Source organism: Macadamia integrifolia, chromosome 4 (genome assembly GCF_013358625.1).
Source record: "Macadamia integrifolia cultivar HAES 741 chromosome 4, SCU_Mint_v3, whole genome shotgun sequence".
Classification (NCBI taxonomy): domain Eukaryota; kingdom Viridiplantae; phylum Streptophyta; class Magnoliopsida; order Proteales; family Proteaceae; genus Macadamia; species Macadamia integrifolia.
In genome coordinates this window covers 25,969,854-25,992,618 of record NC_056560.1, presented here as the reverse complement: position 1 = coordinate 25,992,618, position 22,765 = coordinate 25,969,854, and the positions used below count along the sequence as shown (strand labels likewise).

General features: G+C 38.5%; 2 protein-coding genes across 3 annotated transcripts; both read right to left on the bottom strand.

The window, feature by feature from the left end:
- Positions 1–1,118: 1,118 nt before the first annotated feature.
- Positions 1,119–1,735, bottom strand: LOC122076361. Its single transcript, XM_042641666.1, has 2 exons — positions 1,424–1,735; positions 1,119–1,349 (listed from the first exon to the last, which is right to left on the bottom strand). Exons 1-2 carry the CDS (start codon positions 1,733–1,735, stop codon positions 1,119–1,121), a joined length of 543 nt encoding a protein of 180 aa, XP_042497600.1.
- Positions 1,736–6,313: 4,578 nt separating this feature from the next.
- On the bottom strand, positions 6,314–18,027 carry LOC122075690 (pentatricopeptide repeat-containing protein At1g80150, mitochondrial). Of its 2 annotated transcripts, none has more exons than XM_042640824.1 (3): positions 17,805–18,027; positions 9,463–11,900; positions 6,314–7,628 (listed from the first exon to the last, which is right to left on the bottom strand). In XM_042640824.1, the coding sequence occupies exon 2, from the start codon at positions 11,816–11,818 to the stop codon at positions 10,631–10,633; it is 1,188 nt and encodes a 395-aa protein (XP_042496758.1). In that variant the 5' UTR covers positions 11,819–11,900; positions 17,805–18,027; the 3' UTR covers positions 6,314–7,628; positions 9,463–10,630. The 2 variants fall into 2 exon arrangements, with proteins under 2 accessions (XP_042496758.1, XP_042496757.1); XM_042640823.1 differs by lacking the exon at positions 17,805–18,027 and adding an exon at positions 15,449–15,608.
- Positions 18,028–22,765: the final 4,738 nt, after the last annotated feature.

The following is a 22,765-nucleotide window of genomic DNA, read 5'->3' as shown; positions in this document are numbered from 1 at the left end:
CCTTAGAAAGCTTAAGCACCCCTTACAATACTTTGCCAAAGTAATAACTGACAATCTGTCCTGAATGCTGGAAATCTCCTCAACTGCTCTATTAGTAGGACCTATTCCTGTTATTCTAAACATGAACATTACCAATTGCTCATCTACCCTAATAATACGACTGTCTTGTAACCAACCACGATGTCTCATTAGTAGGCATAAATTTAAAAACACATGTCGTTCCATGCCAAATTCTTCGTAACAGTGGTTTGCATGCCCATGCAACACCTCATGTACCCATGCTGCCCCTGTGAATGCACTATCCCTATATGGTTCTTTAGTATATAGATTGTTGGAATAATGATATTGTGCTGTCAACAATGTTGCGAGAATCAATTCTTCTCTATCGTCGTCATTAGAGGAGATTATTGGAGTATTATTGACATTTTTCATAATTGATTCAATATAAATTTTAAACTTATTATTATCATACAAATGTTTATCCCCTAATGAATGTACCAAAAGATCTATAAAACTATAATCATCCAACATGCATAATTATCAGATGATGTAATAAGTATTTAAAACAAAAGACATCCAACAAAATTTTTGCTACAATAATAGTAAAATTTAACTGGCATATTTAGAAAAGTAGCATAAAGTGTAAATAACCATATTACACTTTTAGATCAAGTGTACCTAACAAAATATATCGATCCTACTACAAAAGGTCTTAAATATATTTCATTACAATCATTCATATTAAAAAAAAAAGGATAGATTATCATCCATCAATCTAACACATCAAAAACCAATTGTTTCATTTTATCCTTTAGAGTAATGAATAATTCTCTCCATTCTCGGTCCACCAATATCCTCTTGCACGCCTTAATATGCAATTCTCTTGGGATATCATCCATGGTTTCCAATAACCTAACACATGTTGAAGTGCTAAAATTTGTGGTATTTGGAGTGAGACCCATTGGAGTTGAGCTAGGTGTTGTAGTATTCTTGTTTGCTACTGACTCAGCTAGGATTTGTATGGTGCGTTCAATACCAATTGTCCTACTCTTCTTCCTATATCATGTAGGTGTCCTATCAAGTCTTCTGTTGACTCTAGGACGATCAGTTCCTAGATCTTAGCTTTCATAATAACCTGTTGGCAAGGTATTAGCCAATGGAGTAGTTGGAATTACATCTACATCTGCATCCACATCATCATCAACACCTCTCGATTCCTCTTCAAACTTGAAATTAGATTCATTCCTGAATCCTCCTCTCCCACTAGCATATGAATCCCAAAAAATTATACATAGTTCAGGCCAATGTGGTAGCCCATTCCTCATAAACTTTGACCAATTAGGATTTGCCTGAAAATTTTACAAACTAACTATTAGATAAAATTACACCCAAGATTAAAAAATCATATAAAAGTACATTATACCTTGATTTGTACATAGAAAAATCTTGATATTTTTCCAGAATTCCAACCAAAACCTGTAGTATCCAGTAGTTTCTTGAAAGTGTTGTAATCGAATCGCAATTTATTCATCTTATTCCTTAATTGAACCATCGTAAATGGCCGATTACCTTTTTCCTCAAGCCCTTTCTTGATATTGTTCCACCCACCTTTATTGAAAGTGCTAGAACTTTTGTTACCAACTTTCATTTGTTCAACAATTAATTTCAAGAGATAATCTTGTTCTCTTTGAGTCCATTTTGTTGCCTCGTTATTAGCTTTCGAAGTAGATGCCATTACTCTAAAAATAGAAACACATCTCATTATAGCCTAAAAATAGAAATACATGCCTTTGCTTTCTCCTACCATATTATTCATCTCTCTCTCTCTCTCTCTCTCTCTCTCTCGAAAATATGCTAACATTTTCTTATAGACAAACATATTTTATTTTTGCTGGGTAGCCTGGGTCTCCTTCAGGTTTCAGGTGGTTAACTAAAACCCAGGTTAGCTCTTCTCAAGTTAAGAGGATTGATATGGATGGAGAGTTATGTTACTCCATTTACTAGCATTGGTAGGAGGTGGTGTGTGATTGTGCCAAGCCCTCATATGATCATATCATGCCTTGAAAAGAAAAGTGTATTGGTTTGTGCTGGCCCAAGCAAGCAGAGAGTCCAGTAGTGTTTTTATGCCAAGGTGGAGAGAGACAGCCCTAACTCTCAAACAGAGAGAAAGAGAGATTTCCCAAATTGTGACATCACACGTGTAAGTGACGTAGATTTATTAAAGAAGTGAAAGAATAAAAAATGTCCATTGAAAAAGAAAGGTGTTTTGGCCTATGAAGACCCAAGCTAATCAAATGGCTTCAACAATCGCTCCTCTGTTTCCTCTTCCCCTCCTGCTTCAATGGGATGTTTGGTGATTTAGGTTCTCCCTCCCTCAGTTCCAAGTATGGAGTAGTTTTGGTTGGCTCTTCTTCTCAGGGCTCTGATTCCAACGACGGGTTTGGAGAAAGCAATGCTGCCATGGAAGACAACTACTTAAATGAGGAGAGCCCAAATGTGAATTCAGTGAGTGGAAAGGAAATAGATAGTGGTGGGCAGTCAAAGCTTTTAGCCAGAGGACACTAGAGACCAGCCAAAGTGACATTGAGTGCTGTTAACATTCTAAAACTAATTGAGTGCTGCCCTAAACACCGATTGGTTTTGAAACAAACTGATTCTGAAACAGGAAGACACCAACTTTTTTTGAAACAAAGCAAAAGAGCGAGAGAGAGAGAGAATACCTGTTGCAGAAGAACCCTTGAAAGAAGATGAATCACGATCTTGAGCTTGAGACCCCTTTTCTGGCTTCTTGCGAGAGAGACAATACCTGTTGCGGGGAGATACCAAACTGTTTTTGAAACAGAGCGTGAGAGCGAGAGCGAGAGAGCGAGAGAGCGAGAGAGATAGAGAGGGAGAGAGACAATACCTGTTGCAGAAGATGAATCACGATCATGAGCTTGAGACCCCTTTTTTGGCTTCTGGAAGCGGTGGATTTGGGTATTTTTTATTGGGAGTCGTTGGAAATAACGGTAATGTGTTTTGTAGGGTTTTTGTTCTTGTTTTAAGTTACAGAATAATAGACACTTGTAATTTACTCTTTAGTAATTCATTTTCACTGGTTCAAATTCTGCGGGAATACAAAAATTAACCGAACGTGCCAAACATATTTCTGTTCTATTTGCATTCTCGCATAATAGAAGAAAACCAAAAACATTCTCCCAGAGTGTTATCAAACGGCCCCTTAATCAACCCGAACTAGAACATCACTCATCAGACCGATGAAATAAACATTTTTATCACGAGAGATTATTAGTGGCCTCTATCATCCACCTCAATACCACATTCATGATACACTGCAATACCCCATTCAATCAGTAACCGAGGCTAATTGTTTAGATCATTAAATTGTAGTTAAAAATAAAATAAAGGGATAAAAGGATTAGATCAAAGTCGCTCTTTTCAGATTCCGGCATTAGAGAAAGATAAATAGATAGATGGGTAGAGAGAGAGAGATTAATAATGCTTACCGGCGAGTGGAGAAAGTCGACTGCCGAAGGAAAGAAGGGTTAGGGACCTGTCGATTGCAGACGCCTTGAAGGGAAAAAGGATTGCAGTAGTAGAGGAAGGAGAAGTTCTTGCCGAAGAAGGGTTTTGGTTTTGGATGGTTTCGTGAAAGGGTTTGCAGTGAGAAGGGTTTTGGTTTTGGTTTTGCGAAGCCGCGAAGTGTATTTGTATAACGGTGGTATGTCTACGGATCCCAGTCGGGCCGGACCCTCCGACAAGGGCTATGGCAACCCGCTAAGCAACGGTCTAAAATTTCAAGTTTCAACGAATATACTACCTTACCCTTTTACCTTTTTCCCCCTCGAACGACAAGTAGAACAGATTCTACGGTTCTCTACATCTTTAGATTAGGTTAGAATTATGTGGTGCATTTTGGTTGTGGATACCTGAACATGTCTGCTTATTGAGGGTTTTCGATTTTGGGTAGCTTCCAAGTTCTTTCAGCGTCTTGCATTCAATGGCCTTCTACAGTTCTACATATAGCAATTAGAGGAAAATCTGGTTTATTTTGCTTTCAGCGTCTTTCCTTTTAGGTCGTTTCGGTCCAATTGGTTTGTGGTGAAGGTAAGAGATCCAAGGTTGAAACTTCAAGAAAAAATGGAAGAAATCTTTTGTACCTCCTTCGTCTCTGCAAATTTGGATCCTTCTCTGTTTTGACAATGGTGGCTGGCAATGGATTGTTCTCCCCGGGATGGAGCACGACCACTTCTCCTTTAACGTTTGATCCTCTGCCCTCCACGGTGAAGGATTAAGGTTCATTGGGTTAGGGTTTAGGTTTATATATTCCACGCAAAAGGGTAAAATAGTCTATTTAAATCTGCACTTAACAGACTAATGGTAAACGCCTAAACGGTGGCACTGTAAATTTTCCTATGGTTTTAATTTTTTTTTTTTTTAAACAAATTAAAACAATCAAGAAATCTGAAAACCTTTATGTTTGCACAAAAATATCAAGGATTAAAGCCTGTACCGGTTCATTCCATAGACATGTGATGTAACGATTCAGGGGACAATATTGGTTTTGGTATCTACCGATATTGATTCGATACCAATCCAAATTAGATTGACGAATATCGATCAATTTTGCCCTTGCTTTTTTTAAAAGATACTTTTTTTTACTGTTTTACCCTTGAAAAATAAGGATAACCCATCAGGATCGGGGATCGATCTCAATTGATACTAATACTTGAAACAATGATGTGATGTGCAATCTTCAACCTTTATTTGTTATTTTAAATTAAAAATAAAAATGTAATGTATTTTATGTGGGTAAAGGCACTTTTAGGCACCATTTGACAATGTTCCGTTTTTATCGTTTATGCATTTTTTGTTCCCATAAACAAAGAAACAGCCTAAAAAGCGTTTGATAAACTTGTTCCGTTTCACTCGTTTCTAGAAACATAAATCAAAATTTATGCCTATTTTCAGTTCTAGAAACGGGGCCTGTTTGATAACGTTTTTGCCGTTTCTTAAAACAGAAACGGCAGAAACATAAATTTCCGTTTCTAGAAATAGAAACATAATTGAAGGTGTTTGATAAGTCATGTTTTTAGAAGTCGATAGCAACCAATGAAAGAATGGCCACAAGTCGTTTCCAGAAACGAACACTTGTTTCGCCTAGGTCGTTTCTTGAACCATAAATAAGTAAAAATTTCTATTTCTATTTATGAAAATAAGTGAAACAAAACAGTTTTATCAAACGCTTTTTACTCTGTTTCTGCTGTTTCTGGAAACAAAAATGGCAGAAATGCGTTTCTTGAAACGTTATCAAATGGGCCCCTAGAAACGAATTTGAGAGAAAAAAAAAAAATGTTGTTGTGCCCGATAAATCTCTCAACAATTTAAACCTAAAAAGAGGCAACAAAACCCTCTCTCCCTTTTGGGCATCCGATGATACTATTAGGTTTTTTAGTGACATATGTCTACAAAAAACGTTTCGAGAAACAAATTGGACCGAAACGACCTAAAAGGAAAGACGCTGAAATGCATTTCTGGGAGCATTATCAAACGGTGCCTTAGTGTCTGCTCCACCAGCCTTGCAGTTCTAGTTTCCTTAAGCAGCTTTCCTTCATTTCTGTTTCCCTTACGCTCTCTGTCTTCTGTTTCAGGATCATATTTGCTGTCACTTCCATCAATTCCTTGGAAAATTCATTACGATCTGAAAACACACCACAAGCTGATCGTTAGTGATTGTCAAAAGCAAAAGCAAATACATGATTTTATAATTTTTAAGAAAGCAAAAGATGATGTGCATACATACATTTTTTGCAAAGTAGGAATATTAAAATTAAAATTCATGCCTGCTTCTGAAATTGATTTTTCCTAACATGCAAATATCTGTTGCTACCATTCAGATCCTACTGGTGAATTCGGATCCATTTTTCCCTTAAGCATAAAACAGCAATCTGATGGCCTTGGTTCAACCTGGTTTCACTGAATTGTTTGTCCTATTTTCAAGAAAATGGTCTTATCTTAGGTTTGAGGGAACAATCATCAAAGATACATTTTGATCTTGCTCTTATAATGCAGCAATGAAACTAATTAAGCTGAATTCGAAAATTCAAAAAGGAAAAGGAGAGAAACTCTGTAATTTAGTAAACTCTAGGCATCTTGAGGGCAGATTCTTAAGAAATTTGAATCTTTAGACACAAGGCAGTGTCACAATCAAGGGAAAGTGAAAAGCAATCCATAAGGCCTGCTATGGTGGATCAGCCCATGTCCCTGCCACTACCAATTCCCCCACAGCTCTATATGCCACTACAACAATTCAAGCTACTAAATGCAATGTCATAGAAATAAGCTCCAATTAGATATTTTCTTTTATCATTTTATGGGACATTTAGCCAGTAGAAATCAGAACATCTGTACATGAATATAAAAGCTCTACATCTTATACAGAACCAACCTAAGAATGCAAAGACCAAAAATTAATACATCTTATACAGAGCAACCCTAAGAATCCAAAAACCCAAAAAAAAAAAAAAAAAAAAACTACTCTCTACTGCACATTTGGATATGGTGCTATAAATACTCTCCCCACCCCTTCACCAGCTAAACCATCATCTGACAAGGAATTGCCATCGCTAGGTCTCCAAGAAAATGAGATATCCTCCTGATTGCATAGTGCTTTTGCTCTCCAAGTCAAATGAACTCGCTTCCAAGAATGTCAGAATCCATTGAAAACCATCTCTAGGTCCCCAAGAAAATGAGATATCCTCCTGATTGCATAGTGCTTTTGCTCTCCAAGTCAAATGAACTAGCCTCCAAACAATCTCAGAATCCACCAAAGTTGGGTCCCCTTCCATGATAAGGTGTGTCCAAGGCTGAATGGCGAAGATGGATAGCCCTTGAATCACTTCTTTGACTTCTGCCATGTTGGAATCCCCAATACCAATGGGACCTGAGAAGGCCAAGAGATTGTTACCCTCATGATCTCTAAGCACCCCTTCATTACCTGAAGGTCCTGGATTGCCCAAACAACAATCAAAATTCAATTCAACTGCTGTCTCTGGGAGGCGCCTCTCCCTTTCATCTTTGATTCTGTCATTATAGGACTGGATCTGACCACCTGACCCCAATCCCTCATAGTGGAATGCCTCTATATATATCTTGGTTGGAAGCCCAATGTGGAACCCTACCTGTTTCTTTCACAAATCTTCATTGAAACTCTGCTCTCTTACTTGAGTATCATACTGTCTCTCTTCTCCCAAATGCTAAAATATTTCCAATATAGTGTATGTCCACAAGATCTTTCCTCTAGGTCCAAAGGAGATGGAGCTTCAGCAAACAGCCAGGTCCGATATTTCCAGAGGAGATGTCCAGAAAATATCAAATAACCCCAAGAAATGGTGCCATATTTTCTTCAAAAAGTCACTGAATAAAAAGAGTTACCAACAGATTCATCATCCTTTGAGCATAAGTGGCGTTTTTTGAGGCTATAGGGACCTATTAGGATGTCTTCTCTGCAGCATATCACTTTTATTCACCTTTTCCTAGTGAACTTCCCACATCAAATCTTGTATTTTGATGGAGCCTGAGATTTCCATAGATGGGAAAGGTGCCTCCTCTCTCTCGCCAGCAGCTTTCTGATGTAATAAGATAAAAAGAATAATTCACTTTATAGATGGTACATTGGAACTGAATATAAGGCAATGAACAAACTTCACCATCCAATATTTACACAAGGGTATCTTCTTGGAGATCGACCATTCCTCTATTGCAGATGAGAAGATGAGAAGAAGAGAAGAGAAGAGAAGAGAAGAGAAGGTAGGAGAAAAAAGCTTATCAATTAGGGTATTCTCCAAACCCCCCCCCCCAACTGAAAGAAATAGACATAACCTAAAAACAAAAGAAACCATATTTTTGGGAGTGGGTTAGGCATGCCGCCAGCTTTCGGTAGCCAGCAGCATGCACCAATCACAGGGCTGGACAGAAGCAGGCAAGGGCTTCATAATTACAAAAATAAAGATAAGAAATCTCATTTATTTACATGTAATTTAATTGATGGTAGAATGATATTTTCAAACCAAGGGGTTCAAAGTTTTAAGGAAAATGAAAATGGGTTTTGCTGACCTTTTATATAATGAGGTTTTGTAGGTTTTGTTACGAAGCTATGCCAGTTTTGCTAAAACAATTAGAACAGTACATCCTAATTATTTTTTTCACTGCAATTCAGTTCAGCTGAACAGTGTTGATGCTGGAGATGCTATTATGGAATAGCATAGAAAAATATTCACTGACCACCTTCAAGCTGACATATTAAAAAAAGAGAATACTAACGTAACACACGTTCAAATATCTTTTTTTTTTTTTTGGGGTGTGTGGGGAAGGAAGAGAGATTTCAATCAAACTAACCACATAAAGATAGGGGAATAAAAAAAATGCTAGATCTGAATATAGAAAGAGAGACAGTGATAAGAGATTAAGAGATGGACAGGAAGTTTTCCAGTGACCACCAATAAAAATATCCAGAAAATCCTTCAAATATAGGGCCTTTCAGCTGCCGGAGTTGGAGATGAAAGGAGCTAAAGGATCTCTCTCTGTGTCACTCTTTCTATGTGTATGTTAGTATGTGGTCCTCCAGTCTCTCAAATTGATGAAAAGTTCTTTATTTTCAAAGGTGAAAAGACACAAGTACCCCTCAGATAGTGGTGTCAACAGGTCGGTTCGGCCTGATTTCGGTCCGGGTTGAATCGGTTACTGTGTGGGAATGGTGAAACTGAAACCGAACCAATAAGGAAATTCAGGTTTTGGTTTGGTTTCAATTTCGATGCGGTTTGGTTTCGGTTTCTTGTATCGGTTTGATTTCAGTTTTTTGTCTGGTTTGGGTTTCGATTTTTCATACAAAATATGCAAAAACTTGGTTTCTTAGTTAATTTTGGACTTTTTTCGGTTTCTTACTGGTTTATTTCGGTTTAGGTCTGGGTTTTGAGTTGGTTTCGGTTTGGTTTCAGATTCATTCGGCTTCTGGTGCGGTTCAATTTGTTAGTGGGGTTACAATCTCCCAAACCGAAACAGGCCCAATAAGCCTTCGATTTGGTTTGGTCCAGGTTCAATTGGCCCGGTCTAGGGCGGTTTTACCGATTCGGTTTAGGTATTGACACCCCTACCTTCACATACAGTTTTTTAATATTTAGTTCACTTTTGCATGGATGAGCCCATCTCATTCATGGCCCAAAGCATGAAACGGGCTTTTGGGCATGTTCCAAAACAAGACCCATTCTTGGAGTATAGACCAAAGAATCCGATCCAAATTACATTATCGTCATTCCAAAACATGCTGTCGGCCCAGAACTCTCTCTGATAATGCATAAAAAGCACTCCCTATATGTAATCAAACCTATCTGAATTTTTCATTCTAGAGAAGAGAAGTACAAGAAATGAAACAAAGCAGCACTGAAGACTGTACTAGAGAATTACCTCTATTTAAATTGGATGATATCCAACAAGAAGTCCGTGTTTCTCTTCACCATTCTCTCCTTGATCCAACCAAGCTGAATATATTGAACTAGACGTAAAATCACTCACAAGTAATCACATAGAAGTATGGAATTCAGTGTATTTATTGCAGTAAAATTTTATTTCATTGGGATACCGTCTGGGGAAAGAATGGGTAATAATCAGCAACTGAAAGAAAAGAGAAGAATGCCCCCCATAAAAGTAACTTACAAGAATTCAGTGAGTAGTCCCCAAAACTTCCTTGATATGTCATATTACAACAGACTCGATGGACAAGCTTGGAATTGCCTTCTGCTCCATTACTCATCCGCTAAGAATTACAATATAGGACATGCATCAATAAATGAATAAATCAGTATGAATAATAAATCAGTATGCATCAATCTCGTGTCTTGGGCAGCTTCAGCGTCAGGCTCCTTTGTTCCAAGTCTGCTTCATATCCGGTTCAGAGGTTCTATCAAACTTTGGCTCCACCTAGTTTGGTTCAAGAACTCCATCCCCCGACACAGCTTCACAGTTTGGAGGGCCTTCACCCGCTGCCTATCCAGTCTCGCCCTAGTGTTGGCTTTACTAGAATGCTCCCAAAGATGTGGATCACCTGTTCTTCGCCTGCCCCTTCTCTTTGGCAGTTTGGCTTGGTCTTCTAGCCAAGTGCTGGCATAGAAGGAGTATCATTCCGTTCGACTGAAAGTGAATTTGGGTTGACATGTCTTTTTCTGAGAACTCTAGTTGTGACAAGGTGGGTAAATTAGACTTTTGGTGCAGCTATCTCCCACATCTGGCTAGAGTGCAACCTCAGAAGATAGGCTTCTAAATCTAAGTCTCTCAGAATTGGAACTCTATTCTTTTTGAAGTCAAAGCCAAAAATATCAGGTTCCCCAGGTCGTTGTACTGATTCTCCCAGAAATGGGATTATTGTAAATCCGGGCCTCCCCCCTTCTCTCTTTCATGCTCAAGCCCCTTCACCCCCTTGTAAGGCTGAGCTTGTTTGTCCTTTTTGTTTTTTCTTTCTTTTGGTAATGAATTCCTTGTTCATCCAAAAATAAATAAATAAGAACAAGGAGCCTCACCTCTTCCCAGCTCAATGTCAACATGCACAAATTAATCCCATCTGTGATCACTCATCTTATCAATCCTCAGATATTATTGATTGAAAAATCCCCAGTTCATCTGGAGAATAAGGAGGTTTTCTTCTCTGAACCAACATCATGATTATTCTGGCCTTCCTGTACTCTGCTTTCTTCTGAAGGCCTTCAAGTAGCTTAGAAATGGTATCCACACTAGGGAACCAGTTCCTCTCCATGCTATCCTTGCACAGTCTGAATGCCAAATTAAAATCCTCTGTCTTGCAGTCATAATGAATCAATGTCTGGTAAATCATCCGATTGGGTTTGTAACCCTCACCACATAACGCCAAATAAACCCTTCTCGCCATTTTAGGAAATCCAGCAAGATAAAATCCTTTGATCACCAAATTAATTGTCAAATCATCAGGATTTATCCGAAGTAACTGCATCTTAGCCATCAATGCGTTAGCTTTCCATGCTCGTCTTTGGTTAACCAAGTACTGAATCCTAGCATTGAAGGTAGCCAGATTCGGAAGGCATCCCTTATGTACCATTAGATTCCATAACCCATTGGCAATCTCAGATCTACCATGCTTATAGAAGGCAGATATAAGTGTGGTATATGTAACTACATCAGGTCTTATTCCCACCTTTTCCATCTCTACCATAATCAGATAAGCTGAATCTAGAATACCAATTTCACAGAAAGCCTTCATGATGATATTGAGAGAGAACACATCAGGCGAAATACAAAATCGTCGTGGAACCTCATCAAGGAAGACTTGAATGGCCCCTAAATCAAGGGTCTGAGCCAAAACCTTGAGAGCAGCATTGAAGGACATGACAGTCCGTGTGCAGCCGAAGAGGTGCATCGTGTAGAACGTCTGGAGGGCATGCTCCATCATACCAACTTTCCCATAAAGCATTATAATACGGACAATGAAGCCTTCCCGTCGACCCTGAGCCAGAGTTTTCTGGTGCTCAAGGAGATTTTCAATGTAATCAAATCGATTCGCCCCAGCTAGGCGAGAGACAGTGTCCTCAAAGGCAAAGCGATTCTCAATGACAAGCCGGTTGTGGGCATTGGCCTTGAATAGGTGGAAGAGCTTATCTGGATCTCTCTCGGCCTTGAGCTTAACCAATGCGGGCTCGTCCAGGGTCTTGGGCTTTGAGATTTGAGTTGAAATAGTAGTAGCAGCAGCTGCAGTGATTTCAACACAGAATCTGCGAACAGGACGCAGAGAAAGCATGTTCTAGTGTTCTTCTCAGAGATTTCATTCCCCGTCATTAGATGAACATCCTCTGAGTGAAACCTTAAACCCTAATTCTCATCTGCAAACAATGAAATTGAGAAGAGCAAGAAAATGATTCAATCAATCAGTAATTTTTCGTCAGGTCACCTCTCGTTTGCATTTGTTAACTGAGTCATCAAGTGTGTGATATATTAAATTGAACAATGCAGAAGGGTGCTCATCCAAGAAATAGTTCAAAAGACTTACTTAAAGGTCGGAAGTGATATTTCAGTATTATTCCTACTTGTTAAATTGCCAAAAAATGAATATTGCACCAAAAGGGGATTCAGGCAGAAGAATATATAAATTAATTACACACAAATGTGAGCACAACTACCAACTGGAAATTTCTATAACCAAATATTTCTCTCTAAAACTGCATATGACAGGGTTGTGAAGGACTAAGATAAGCACCCAGTTTGGGGATCAATTAAAAGAGTGTACATGCATTACATTACCAAATGGCTCCAATACATACCACAGTATTAAAATCTAAATAGAGAAACAGGAGCAACTAGCATGCACACATAATTGCAACAGGATATAGATAATTAGGCATAGACAACATACACATGAAGCATCAAGACTAGCCAAAGAAAAAAAAATCAATAGAAAGGTGGCAAAAAAGAGTAATGTACATTTACCTTTTTCGTTCCCTTGGAACCAAAGAACAAACTATCCAAGACTATTTCTATTGATCAGTAGAGCATAAACTATCATATTCTACTTCATCATTCCTTGGATCAAACCTTAAGGCCACAACCATAAAAAAAAAATGATCGAAGAGAGAGAGAGAGATGGTATTATCAATCTGGTATAAAAATTGACTAAGACTGATGGTTTTTTTCCAGCTGGATTAAGTTACAGCGTTTTTGCTTTTTGCCGACTGGAATCAAGCTGTAGTCTTGCAAAATGGAGAAGAATAGTGGAAAGCCTAAGGTTTGGGTAAACTAAGAGTATGAACAATTAACACAAGATAATAAAAACCAAGTCTCTCCAAGTCAAATCCTCTGATTTGATTGATCAAATAATTTGACGAATCTCTAAGAAAATATTCAAGTTCGAATCTAATGACAATCCTGAATATCTTATCTGAACTTGATCTGATTTGATTAGCAAATATTTGATATCGATCAGTCTAATCTGATCAAGCTCCAACCCAATTGGGATGATATGATTACCAAACAGATAAAATCCGGATTTATCATTATCCAATCTGATTAAGATATCAAGTAGCATAAAATTATATGTGATTCGTCCCATCCTGATGGGGAAAGAAAAGGTTCAAGGTTATATACAATATCCCATGTGTAAACGCAAGAAGAGATATTTGTCTTATGATATATTTCTCACGGGTACTTCCCTAAACTTATCTCCCCATATTCAACTTCTCGTTCTTCAGCCGTAGAGAAATAGAGGTAGTAAGGTTTGATTCAACTACAAATCTTTGTAGGAAAGCCTAACTTCTCTACTCCCCATTGCTAACCCTATATCCCTATCTCCAACTTCTTGTTCCTAGGCTGTTAAATCCCCATCTCCAACTTCTTGTTCCTAGGCAGCTAAATCCCCATCTCCAACTTCTAGTTCCTAGGCAGCTAAATACCCATCTCCAACTTCTTGTTCCTAGATGGTAGAGAGAGGGAAATGGAGATGGAGATGGAGACGGACCCAGAGTTTATGATTGACTCTAACTCCTTTTGGTTTGATGGTCAATGGCTTGAATTGACTCTGGCCTTTCCACTGATATTTATGTTTGTTCTCTCTCTACCTCTCTCACAGAAGATAATAACCTAACCCTAATTGTAGGATTAAGATAATAGAACCAACCAAACAAGACAAGGAACTAGGAGAACAAACTACCGTAACTGACAAAAACAATAATTTAAATAGGAAACAGGCTAAATGAATAGCAGAATTGGTAAAAAGGTGATGAATCTGAACTCAATTTTAAAAATTAGGAAGAATTGGAATTCAAAATAGAGACAGGTACATCGCATAACTTGGGTACTAAAACCCTAAACTCTAACCAAGTTGTCTAGAGGTTCAGACTGATTAATGGCTAATAGATTTACTGATTTCCCTGCATTCCAGCATGCTATTCACTACATTCAGAAAATATGGAAAAAAACAGAGCATGGATGTGTGGGATAAAATAAAGAGATTCAGTCAGTGTATTCAGAAGAATACAGTAGCATGAAAGAAGAAAACAAAGTTTGAAATCAAACTGGATTCAGAAAAGAAAGATGATCAACCATAGTTGTTACTGTGTCTAGGCGATCCTAGGCGTTGGAAGAGGGGAAAAAAATCAAGGGAAGGCCTCAACAATTATTGCATCAACAGAGAAGGGATTGTAAGACACCATAGAACTGTCCCGTCTTGTCATGATTGCAGAACTGACAGAAATGGTAAGAAGAATAGCAGTAAAAGAAGACAGCAATAGCAAAGACCCCCAGCCTGTAACCCTGGGAGAGACCCCCAATTATGAGTTTAAACAAACTCAAAAAACATTCTCTATTCAGTAATCGAAAAATCATGTGCTACAAGAGGGGTTATCGCTTATTTATAAAGACAAAACAACTCCTAATACAGCAAAATTTCTAACTTAAATTTCTTAATAAAACTATGACTCAATTTATGATTGAAATTCAAGTGAAACGTGATCAATATTTCTCCAAGGGTCAAAATATGAAAATTTTGTGAAATTCACAATTTCTTTTTTGGGTGAAATTTGTTCAAATTCATAAAATAATTCTGTTTCCCTAGGGCTCGAAATCAAACCCCCTGTCAAAATTTCAAACATTGGACTCAATGATAGGCACTTTAGTTAAACTAGACTTGACTACTAATTAATCTCAAAGACTGAAACCACCTCTCCCCCACCTCAACAAAAAAAAAAAAGGTTTAATTTTACTTGAGGCCCATTACAAAATATTTCCAATGGACTCAATTAAAATTAAGCCTTTTTTTGTTTTCTTTTTTGTTTTTTTTGGGTGGGGGGAGTTAGTTTTAGTCTATGTGAGATTAATTAGTAGCTGTCCCCGAAGGCACGGCTTGTTATCAGAATTCAGATTCATGTTTTGTGAATATGTTCATGTCTTTTTTTTTTTTAGGGTTGATCTGTTGACTTTCTTCAAAGTTTAAACCCTAATTTGTTCTATACCTTTCCCAGCACCTTTCCTTGTTCAGCATTAGAGATGTAAAACTTTGGGCTGTCCTATATAAGATATCAATCTGGACTTTTCAACCTCAACCACAGATCAAATAGTATTTTGCCCACGTTCTGCTTTCTCTACAGATATAATGATGTAGCACCCCCTGATTCGTTTGATTTGGTAATCTGACTAATTAGTTAATGTTTCCAATCAATGAATAGATCAACCTCGCAAACACATTTCCGATATCTTTATTGCTTAGTTCCTGCATTTCATTTACTGTAATGGAGATTGCCTGAATGGTCACATCATACCAGATAGACACGATTAGAAACGTAAACAGGTTGGGTTACGGCTTGATAACTATGAAGTTCTATATAGGGGAGGATCGGAGACAACAATTGCAGAAAAAAAGGGTAGAGCGAGTAAAGGTTACCTGAGTCGCAGGAGAGTGTTCTCTTCGCCGAATGGATAGGAAGTGTTCGTGTTTGCAGCGGCGATGGGAGACGGAGACGGAGAGAGGAGGAACAGTTGGAGACGGAAGAACTGGAAGAACAATAGGGTCGGGGTCAGAAGACTCAGAACTCAAAAACTCAAAAACTCAAAAAATTATAAGGTTTCTAAAACGGTCCGCTATGCACTCTTACCTAGGGCCTCCCATTCTCTCTCTATCCTCCTCCTCCTCGCAGAATGTGGGGCAAATATGTCATTTCAAATGAGAGAGACAATGGAACTCTCTCATCCCACAATGAATGGTAGTTACGTCATTTCATAAGAATGGATAAATAGACACAGGGGAGTGCTAGCACATGATATACAACCTGACTGCTTTTTCTCCAAAAAATTATAGGAAAAAAGAAGTTTATAAGGCAGCATAACTCTTATACCTTGACACAAAATGGGGTGAAATGACCATCGCACCCCTCATGAATGGTAGAACCCTTGTTGATGTTTTCATGTGCACTCCCATTAGCCCATCTTGGTATAAAGTCACGCTGCCTTTCACGAAACCCTCTCCCAAAAATGTAATACCCAACTATTTTCCTTCACCCCACGGCCAAGGGAGAGTTTGGATGGCGTCGAGAGGGTATCGGAAAATAGTTAAGGGGTATTATAGACTTTGTCCTATAGGAAGCATAGCATTTATGACCCTGGATAAGTGTGATATCCTTCTTCCATGGTACAACGAACATTTTTCCCATGACAAAATAGAAATTTTGAAAAATATAATACTATAAAAGAATGCATAATAGTAATAAGAGTATAATAAACGTGCATGGACATACATAGATATTCATAAGAAAAAATCATAAGAGGACATTTGATTCAATTAGATTATTAAATTTGACACATACCTAATATGTAGTGTCCTCTCTTTCTTTTTTGTTCTTTGTTCTCTCTTAATCATTGAATTTCGAGTAATTTTTGAAGTGTGAATTTCATTGATTTAAGTAAAATTGGTTATTCCTAGGGGTGTTAATTAGAGGCCCGACCCAATTGCCTTGATCGACTATGATCGTTTAAAGCCCAAACAAATGTAGCTTGGTTAATAAATGTGTCGAGCTACAACATCATGAGTTGACACCTCCCCATATATCCATGATCGCCAACACATTCACAAATGTGTATGACATGATAAAGCTAACTCTCCTGACCATTTTGAGACGGTTCAAACCATTAGCTAGGAGTTACAAAAATTTAAAGTCTATAAATAAACTCCACACGCTACTTTTCAAGAGTATCCCGCACACGCTTCTATGGTGACAAAATGAGATGTAAACACGTACATAACATTGATCATGTATCATATGTAAGATGATTATAGTACATTTAAGCCATCGAAATTATGAAAATCCTCTAGATTTGCCACATGTAACATGTATAATGAGTAGTTAACTTGTCCATCTTAGTTATGTGGCTCATGCAAATTGACAAACCAGAAAAGGTATGACATGAGAGTAGCATGAACACTTCTTTAGCACATCCGTGGAAAAATATCTAACTTACCTAGCTTTGATCCCTAGCTAGCTTAGATCTAAACATATTCCGGTGGCCTTCCTCACATCATTACCAACTACAATCCCATCACACAGACTCTCTCTTCTATCACAAGATATGCTAACTCTAGGCTATTTAGTGTATAAGCCCGGTTTGGTCCAAATGGCCCGGCCATTGATTTGGTCCAACTGGCCTGACCATTATGGCTAAGTAGAAAACTTGCCGTCAAAGACTTTAGACATCATTTATCAATACACTTTATAGGATATAAGAAGGAACAAAAAAAAGAGGGGGGGGGGGAATAGNTTTTTTTTTAGGGTTGATCTGTTGACTTTCTTCAAAGTTTAAACCCTAATTTGTTCTATACCTTTCCCAGCACCTTTCCTTGTTCAGCATTAGAGATGTAAAACTTTGGGCTGTCCTATATAAGATATCAATCTGGACTTTTCAACCTCAACCACAGGTCAAATAGTATTTTGCCCACGTTCTGCTTTCTCTACAGAGATAATGATGTAGCACCCCCTGATTCGTTTGATTTGGTAATCTGACTAATTAGTCAATGTTTCCAATCAATGAATAGATCAACCTCGCAAACACATTTCCGATATCTTTATTGCTTAGTTCCTGCATTTCATTTACTGTAATGGAGATTGCCTGAATGGTCACATCATACCAGATAGACACGATTAGAAACGTAAACAGGTTGGGTTACGGCTTGATAACTATGAAGTTCTATATAGGGAGGATCGGAGACAACAATTGCAGAAAAAAAGGGCAGAGCGAGTAAAGGTTACCTGAGTCGCAGGAGAGTGCTCTCTTCGCCGAATGGATAGGAAGTGTTCGTGTTTGCAGCGGCGATGGGAGACGGAGACGGAGAGATGAGGAACAGTTGGAGACGGAAGAACAGGAAGAACAATAGGGTCGGGGTCAGAAGACTCAGAACTCAAAACTCAAAAAATCATAAGGTTGCTAAAACGGTCCGCTATGCACTCTTACCTAGGGCCTCCCATTCTCTCTCTATCCTCCTCCTCCTCCTCCTCCTCGTCGCAGAATGTGGGGCAAATATGTCATTTCAAATGAGAGAGAGACAGTGTAACTCTCTCCTCCCACAATGAATGGTAGTTACGTCTTTTCATAAGAATGGATAGGTACACACAGCGAGGTGCTAGCATATGCTATGCAATCTGACTGCTTTTTCTCCAAAAAATTATAGGGAAAACGAAGTTTACAAGGCAGTGTAGCTCCTATACCTTCACACAAAATGGGGTGAAATGACCATCCCACCTCTCATGAATGGTAGAATCTTTGTTGATGTTTTCATGTGTACTCCCATTGGCCCATCCTGGTATAGGGGTCACACTGTCTTTCACGAAACCCTCTCCCAAAAATGTAATACCCAGCTATTTTCCTTTACCCCACGGCCAAGGGAGAGTTTGGATGGTGTCGAGAGGGTTTCAAAAAATAGTCAAGGGGTATTATAGACTCTGTCCTATATGAAGCATAGCATTTATGACCCTCGATAAGTGTGATCTCCTTCTTCCATGGTACAACGTACATTTTTCCCATGAAAAAATAGAAATTTTGAAAAATATAATACTATAAAAGAATGCATAATAGTAGTAAGAGTATAATAAACGTGCATGGACATACATAGATATTCATAAGAAAAAACCATAAGAGGACATTTGATTCAATTAGATTATTAAATTTGACACATACCTAATATGTGTTGTAACCCGGCAGTCACTGAGAGGGGGGTGAATCAGTGAGTCCAATTCCGATCCCCAAAAACTTGTCTAATGTCTGGCCAAGAAAAACCTGATATACCTGTCCCTGTTTGCACACAGTCGTATGCACACTCAGCCTCTCATAGGCACTTCAAAGTATGCACACCCATTCCACATTCCACGTACTTCAATATAAAATGCAAACAATAAGCACCCACAACACAAGGTTTTTACAAGGTCCAGCAATTTTCCTACATCCCCGGAGTAGTGCCTGTAAAGGCTTCGTACCTACTCAATACACTACTTTTGACTGCACCCACAGTCGGGAGCACCCACACCCAATTTTCTCAAGCCGAAGCTGAGATGGCACTCGTAGTGCCGATACAATGTGTAGCACCCACTACACGGGAGCACCCACTCCCGGTGCTTAGCACCCACTAAGCACACAATAAATAATACAATTAAATTGGGCTTATATCAATGCCCTACAGTCAAACTTTGCCTAGCATATGCATCCACAACTAGCTAGCATGCTTACAGTTTATCCACAACTAACCTAGCATGTATACATTCATCCACAACTAACCCTAACATACATACATACATGTAATGTAAAATCACAAGTTAGATAATCTCACAACCGATTGCCTGGGATGACTGTAAACTTGTACTGACAAGTTTGGTGCTCACACCTTCTCTCTCCTTGGCTTCTTGCTCTTCAAAGCAAACACATCATTGCTTTCTTCTCTTCTTCCTTGGCTTTGAGTTAATATACCATTAACACACTTCAACCACCTCTTTTACCTCATTTAATGGCCTAAGAACATTTATCATCAATAATGTATATTCATTCAAAGACTAACAAAGAGGGGGAAGTTTCTCCTACCAAAATCGTAGCTTTTCTTCACTCAAATCTCATATTTCTTGCTTCCATGGTGTAGGGCTTAAAAAAACGAAGAAGCTACAACTTGATTCACCCAAATCTGACTTAAAATGAAGGAGATATGACCTTTTGAAGTTGGAGCAATGAGATAGCCTGAAATGGAATCTTCGTAGGGGTGCGTAGGCTACACCGGCGGCGCGCACAACAGGGGCGAAATTTGACCGTAGGTCTCATATAAAAGATCTTATAATCCAAGCCGTCCGATTAAACCAACGGACAACAGATCCAAACCGTTAGATTTGAATCTCGATGACATCATCATGACGTAGGCGCTGACATCGTCATAAGTGTTGTCTATCTATGATTGGTTGCTTTTCCGGATTTTAAGGGAGCTTGTCTCCCACTCACAAAAGTAAAAAGGATTATTGACCGTTGGATCCGAATCCTCCATGGTGGCTTTAATATGATTTCATGAGATCATTAAGATTGGAATCTTCTTTATATCTTCTATACATGCGCAAAACACACTAACATACTTTGATAAGGTGTAGCGCCAGTGCATCAAGAGTTATGCACCTAACCAATCAAATCCTACGCACAAGCATCTATCTCGTCCATATCACACCAAAATCTTAGCAGCCTTTGGATGGGCATCAAGCCTACGTGGTCGAATCTTGACCATCCATTTCACTTCCCATTTACTCCTCTTTATTACAATCAAGCCCCTGCCTCCATATGTTTCAGTGTTTAAATACCCCTTGCAACTCGGACCTTCAAAAATTTTAAATTACACAAAAGCCCTTTCGAATTTCAAAAATAAATTCCGAAAAATCCACCCAACACTGAGAGCAACTGATGGATTTTCGGTTTGGATTTTCGAACCAACTTTACGGAAACACTTATAATTTTTCATACGATATCCGATCGAGATGAAACAAAGTGCGTTGGAATCGTAACTGGATGCTCTACGACTTTTCAGAAGACTCAATCATCTGAATCATCAATGTAAAAAGACCAAAATGCCCCTACACCTTTCCAATGACGTATCTTTCTCATACGGAATTGGAACGTGATGAAATCAGAACCATTGGAAAGATTGTATTTTTGTCGTATTGTTACATGTAGAACACTTCCTTTAAAAAATTCATCTTCAATGCCGAAACTACCATCGACTGCCACAAATGCCGTAACTTTTTCATACGGTATCGGAATGTGACGAAATCAAATGCACTGGACTAGGTAAATTACAATCTATCTTTTTCATGAAGAACCGATCTTCCAAAAATGTCATTTTCACTGCCGAAAATGCCTCGATCGTAAATAGACCAATTTTGCCAGTTTTGACCCAGAAACCCGCACCACCTATTAATGATGTATTAAACCACTCCATGCATACCAAGATGCTCTGTTATCTCATCGGTGACACTGGACACTGCCATGTCATCATTTTCATCCACGTCACCCAAACTGACCATGTCATCACTGCCACGTGGCCGAGTTGCCAACAAGGACAACCATTAAAGAACAATATGTAGTGTCCTCTCTCTTTCTTTTTTGTTCTTTGTTCTTTCTTAATCATTGAATTTAGAGTAAGTAATTTTTGAAGTGTGAATTTCATTGATTTAAGTAAAATTGGTTCTTCCTAGGGGTGTTAATTACAGGCCCGACCCAATAGCCTTAACCGAGTTTGATCGTTTAAAGCCCAAACAAAAATAAACTGGTTAATAAATGTGTTGAGCTACAACGTCATGAGTTTGACACCTCCCCATATATCCATGATCGCCAACACATTCACAAATGTGTATGACATGATATAGCTAACTCTCCTGACCATTTTGAGACGGTTCAAACCATTAGCTAGGAGATACACAGATTTCATGCTATAAAATAAACTCCACACGCTACTATTCAAGAGTATCCTGCATACATTTCTATGGTGACAAAATGAGATGTAAACACGTACATGACATTGATCATGTATCATATGTAAGATGATTATAGTACATTTAAGCCATCGAAATTATGAAAATCCTCTAGATTTGCCACATGTAACATGTATAATGAGTAGTTAACTTGTCCATCTTAGTTACGTGGCTCATGCAAACTGACAAACCAGAAAGGTATGACATGAGAGTAGCATGAACACTTTTTTAGCACATCCGTGGAAAAATATCCAATTTGTGAAAAATATCTAACTTACCTAGCTTTGATCCCTTGATAGCTTAGATCCAAACATATTTCGGTGGCCTTCCTCACATCATTACCAACTACAATCCCATCACATAGACTCTCTCTTCTATCACAACATATGCTAACTCTAGGCTATTTAGGGCCCGTTTGATAACGTTTCAAGAAACGCGTTTCTACCGTTTCTGTGTCCAGAAATGGCAGAACACAGAAACGAAACAAAAAGCATTTGATAAAACTGTTTCGCTTCACTTGTTTTCAAAAATAGAAATTGAAATTTATTCCTATTTATGGTTCAAGAAATGACCAAGGCGAAACAAGTTCTACTTGTTTCGCTATTTATGGAAACGACTCGTTGCCATTATTTCACTGGTTACTATTGACTTCCAGAAACATGACTTATCAAACACCTTCAATTATGTTTTTGTTTCTATAAACAGAAATTTATGTTTCTGCCGTTCCTTAAAACAGAAACGGCAGAAATGTTATCAAATGGGCCCTTAGTTTATTTATAAGCCTAGTTTGGTCCAAATGGCCCGGCCATTGATTTGGTCCAATTGGCCCGACCATTATGGCTAAGTAGAAAACTTGCCGTCAAAGACTTTAGACATCATTTATCAATAAACTTTGTAGGATATAAGAAAAAAACATGAGGCGGGAGGCGGGAGGCGGGAGGCAGGAGGCGGGGGGCGGGGCGGGGGGAATAGAATCCAACATGTTTGTGTAACAAAAAACAAAGACAAGGGTTTCCCTACATTGATGGATTTTGACGCTTTCCATAGACCATTAGTCTCTATGTGAATCTCGTCATGACCAGGCCAAGCCGAATCAAGCCACCACTTGGGATGGGAGCGATTACTCACACATGCATCATTTGATGAAATTGCCACTATATTGGCTTGTCAACCACCGGACCCTAGTTCCTCACCAAATCTCAACTTTTACATTGGGACTCTTA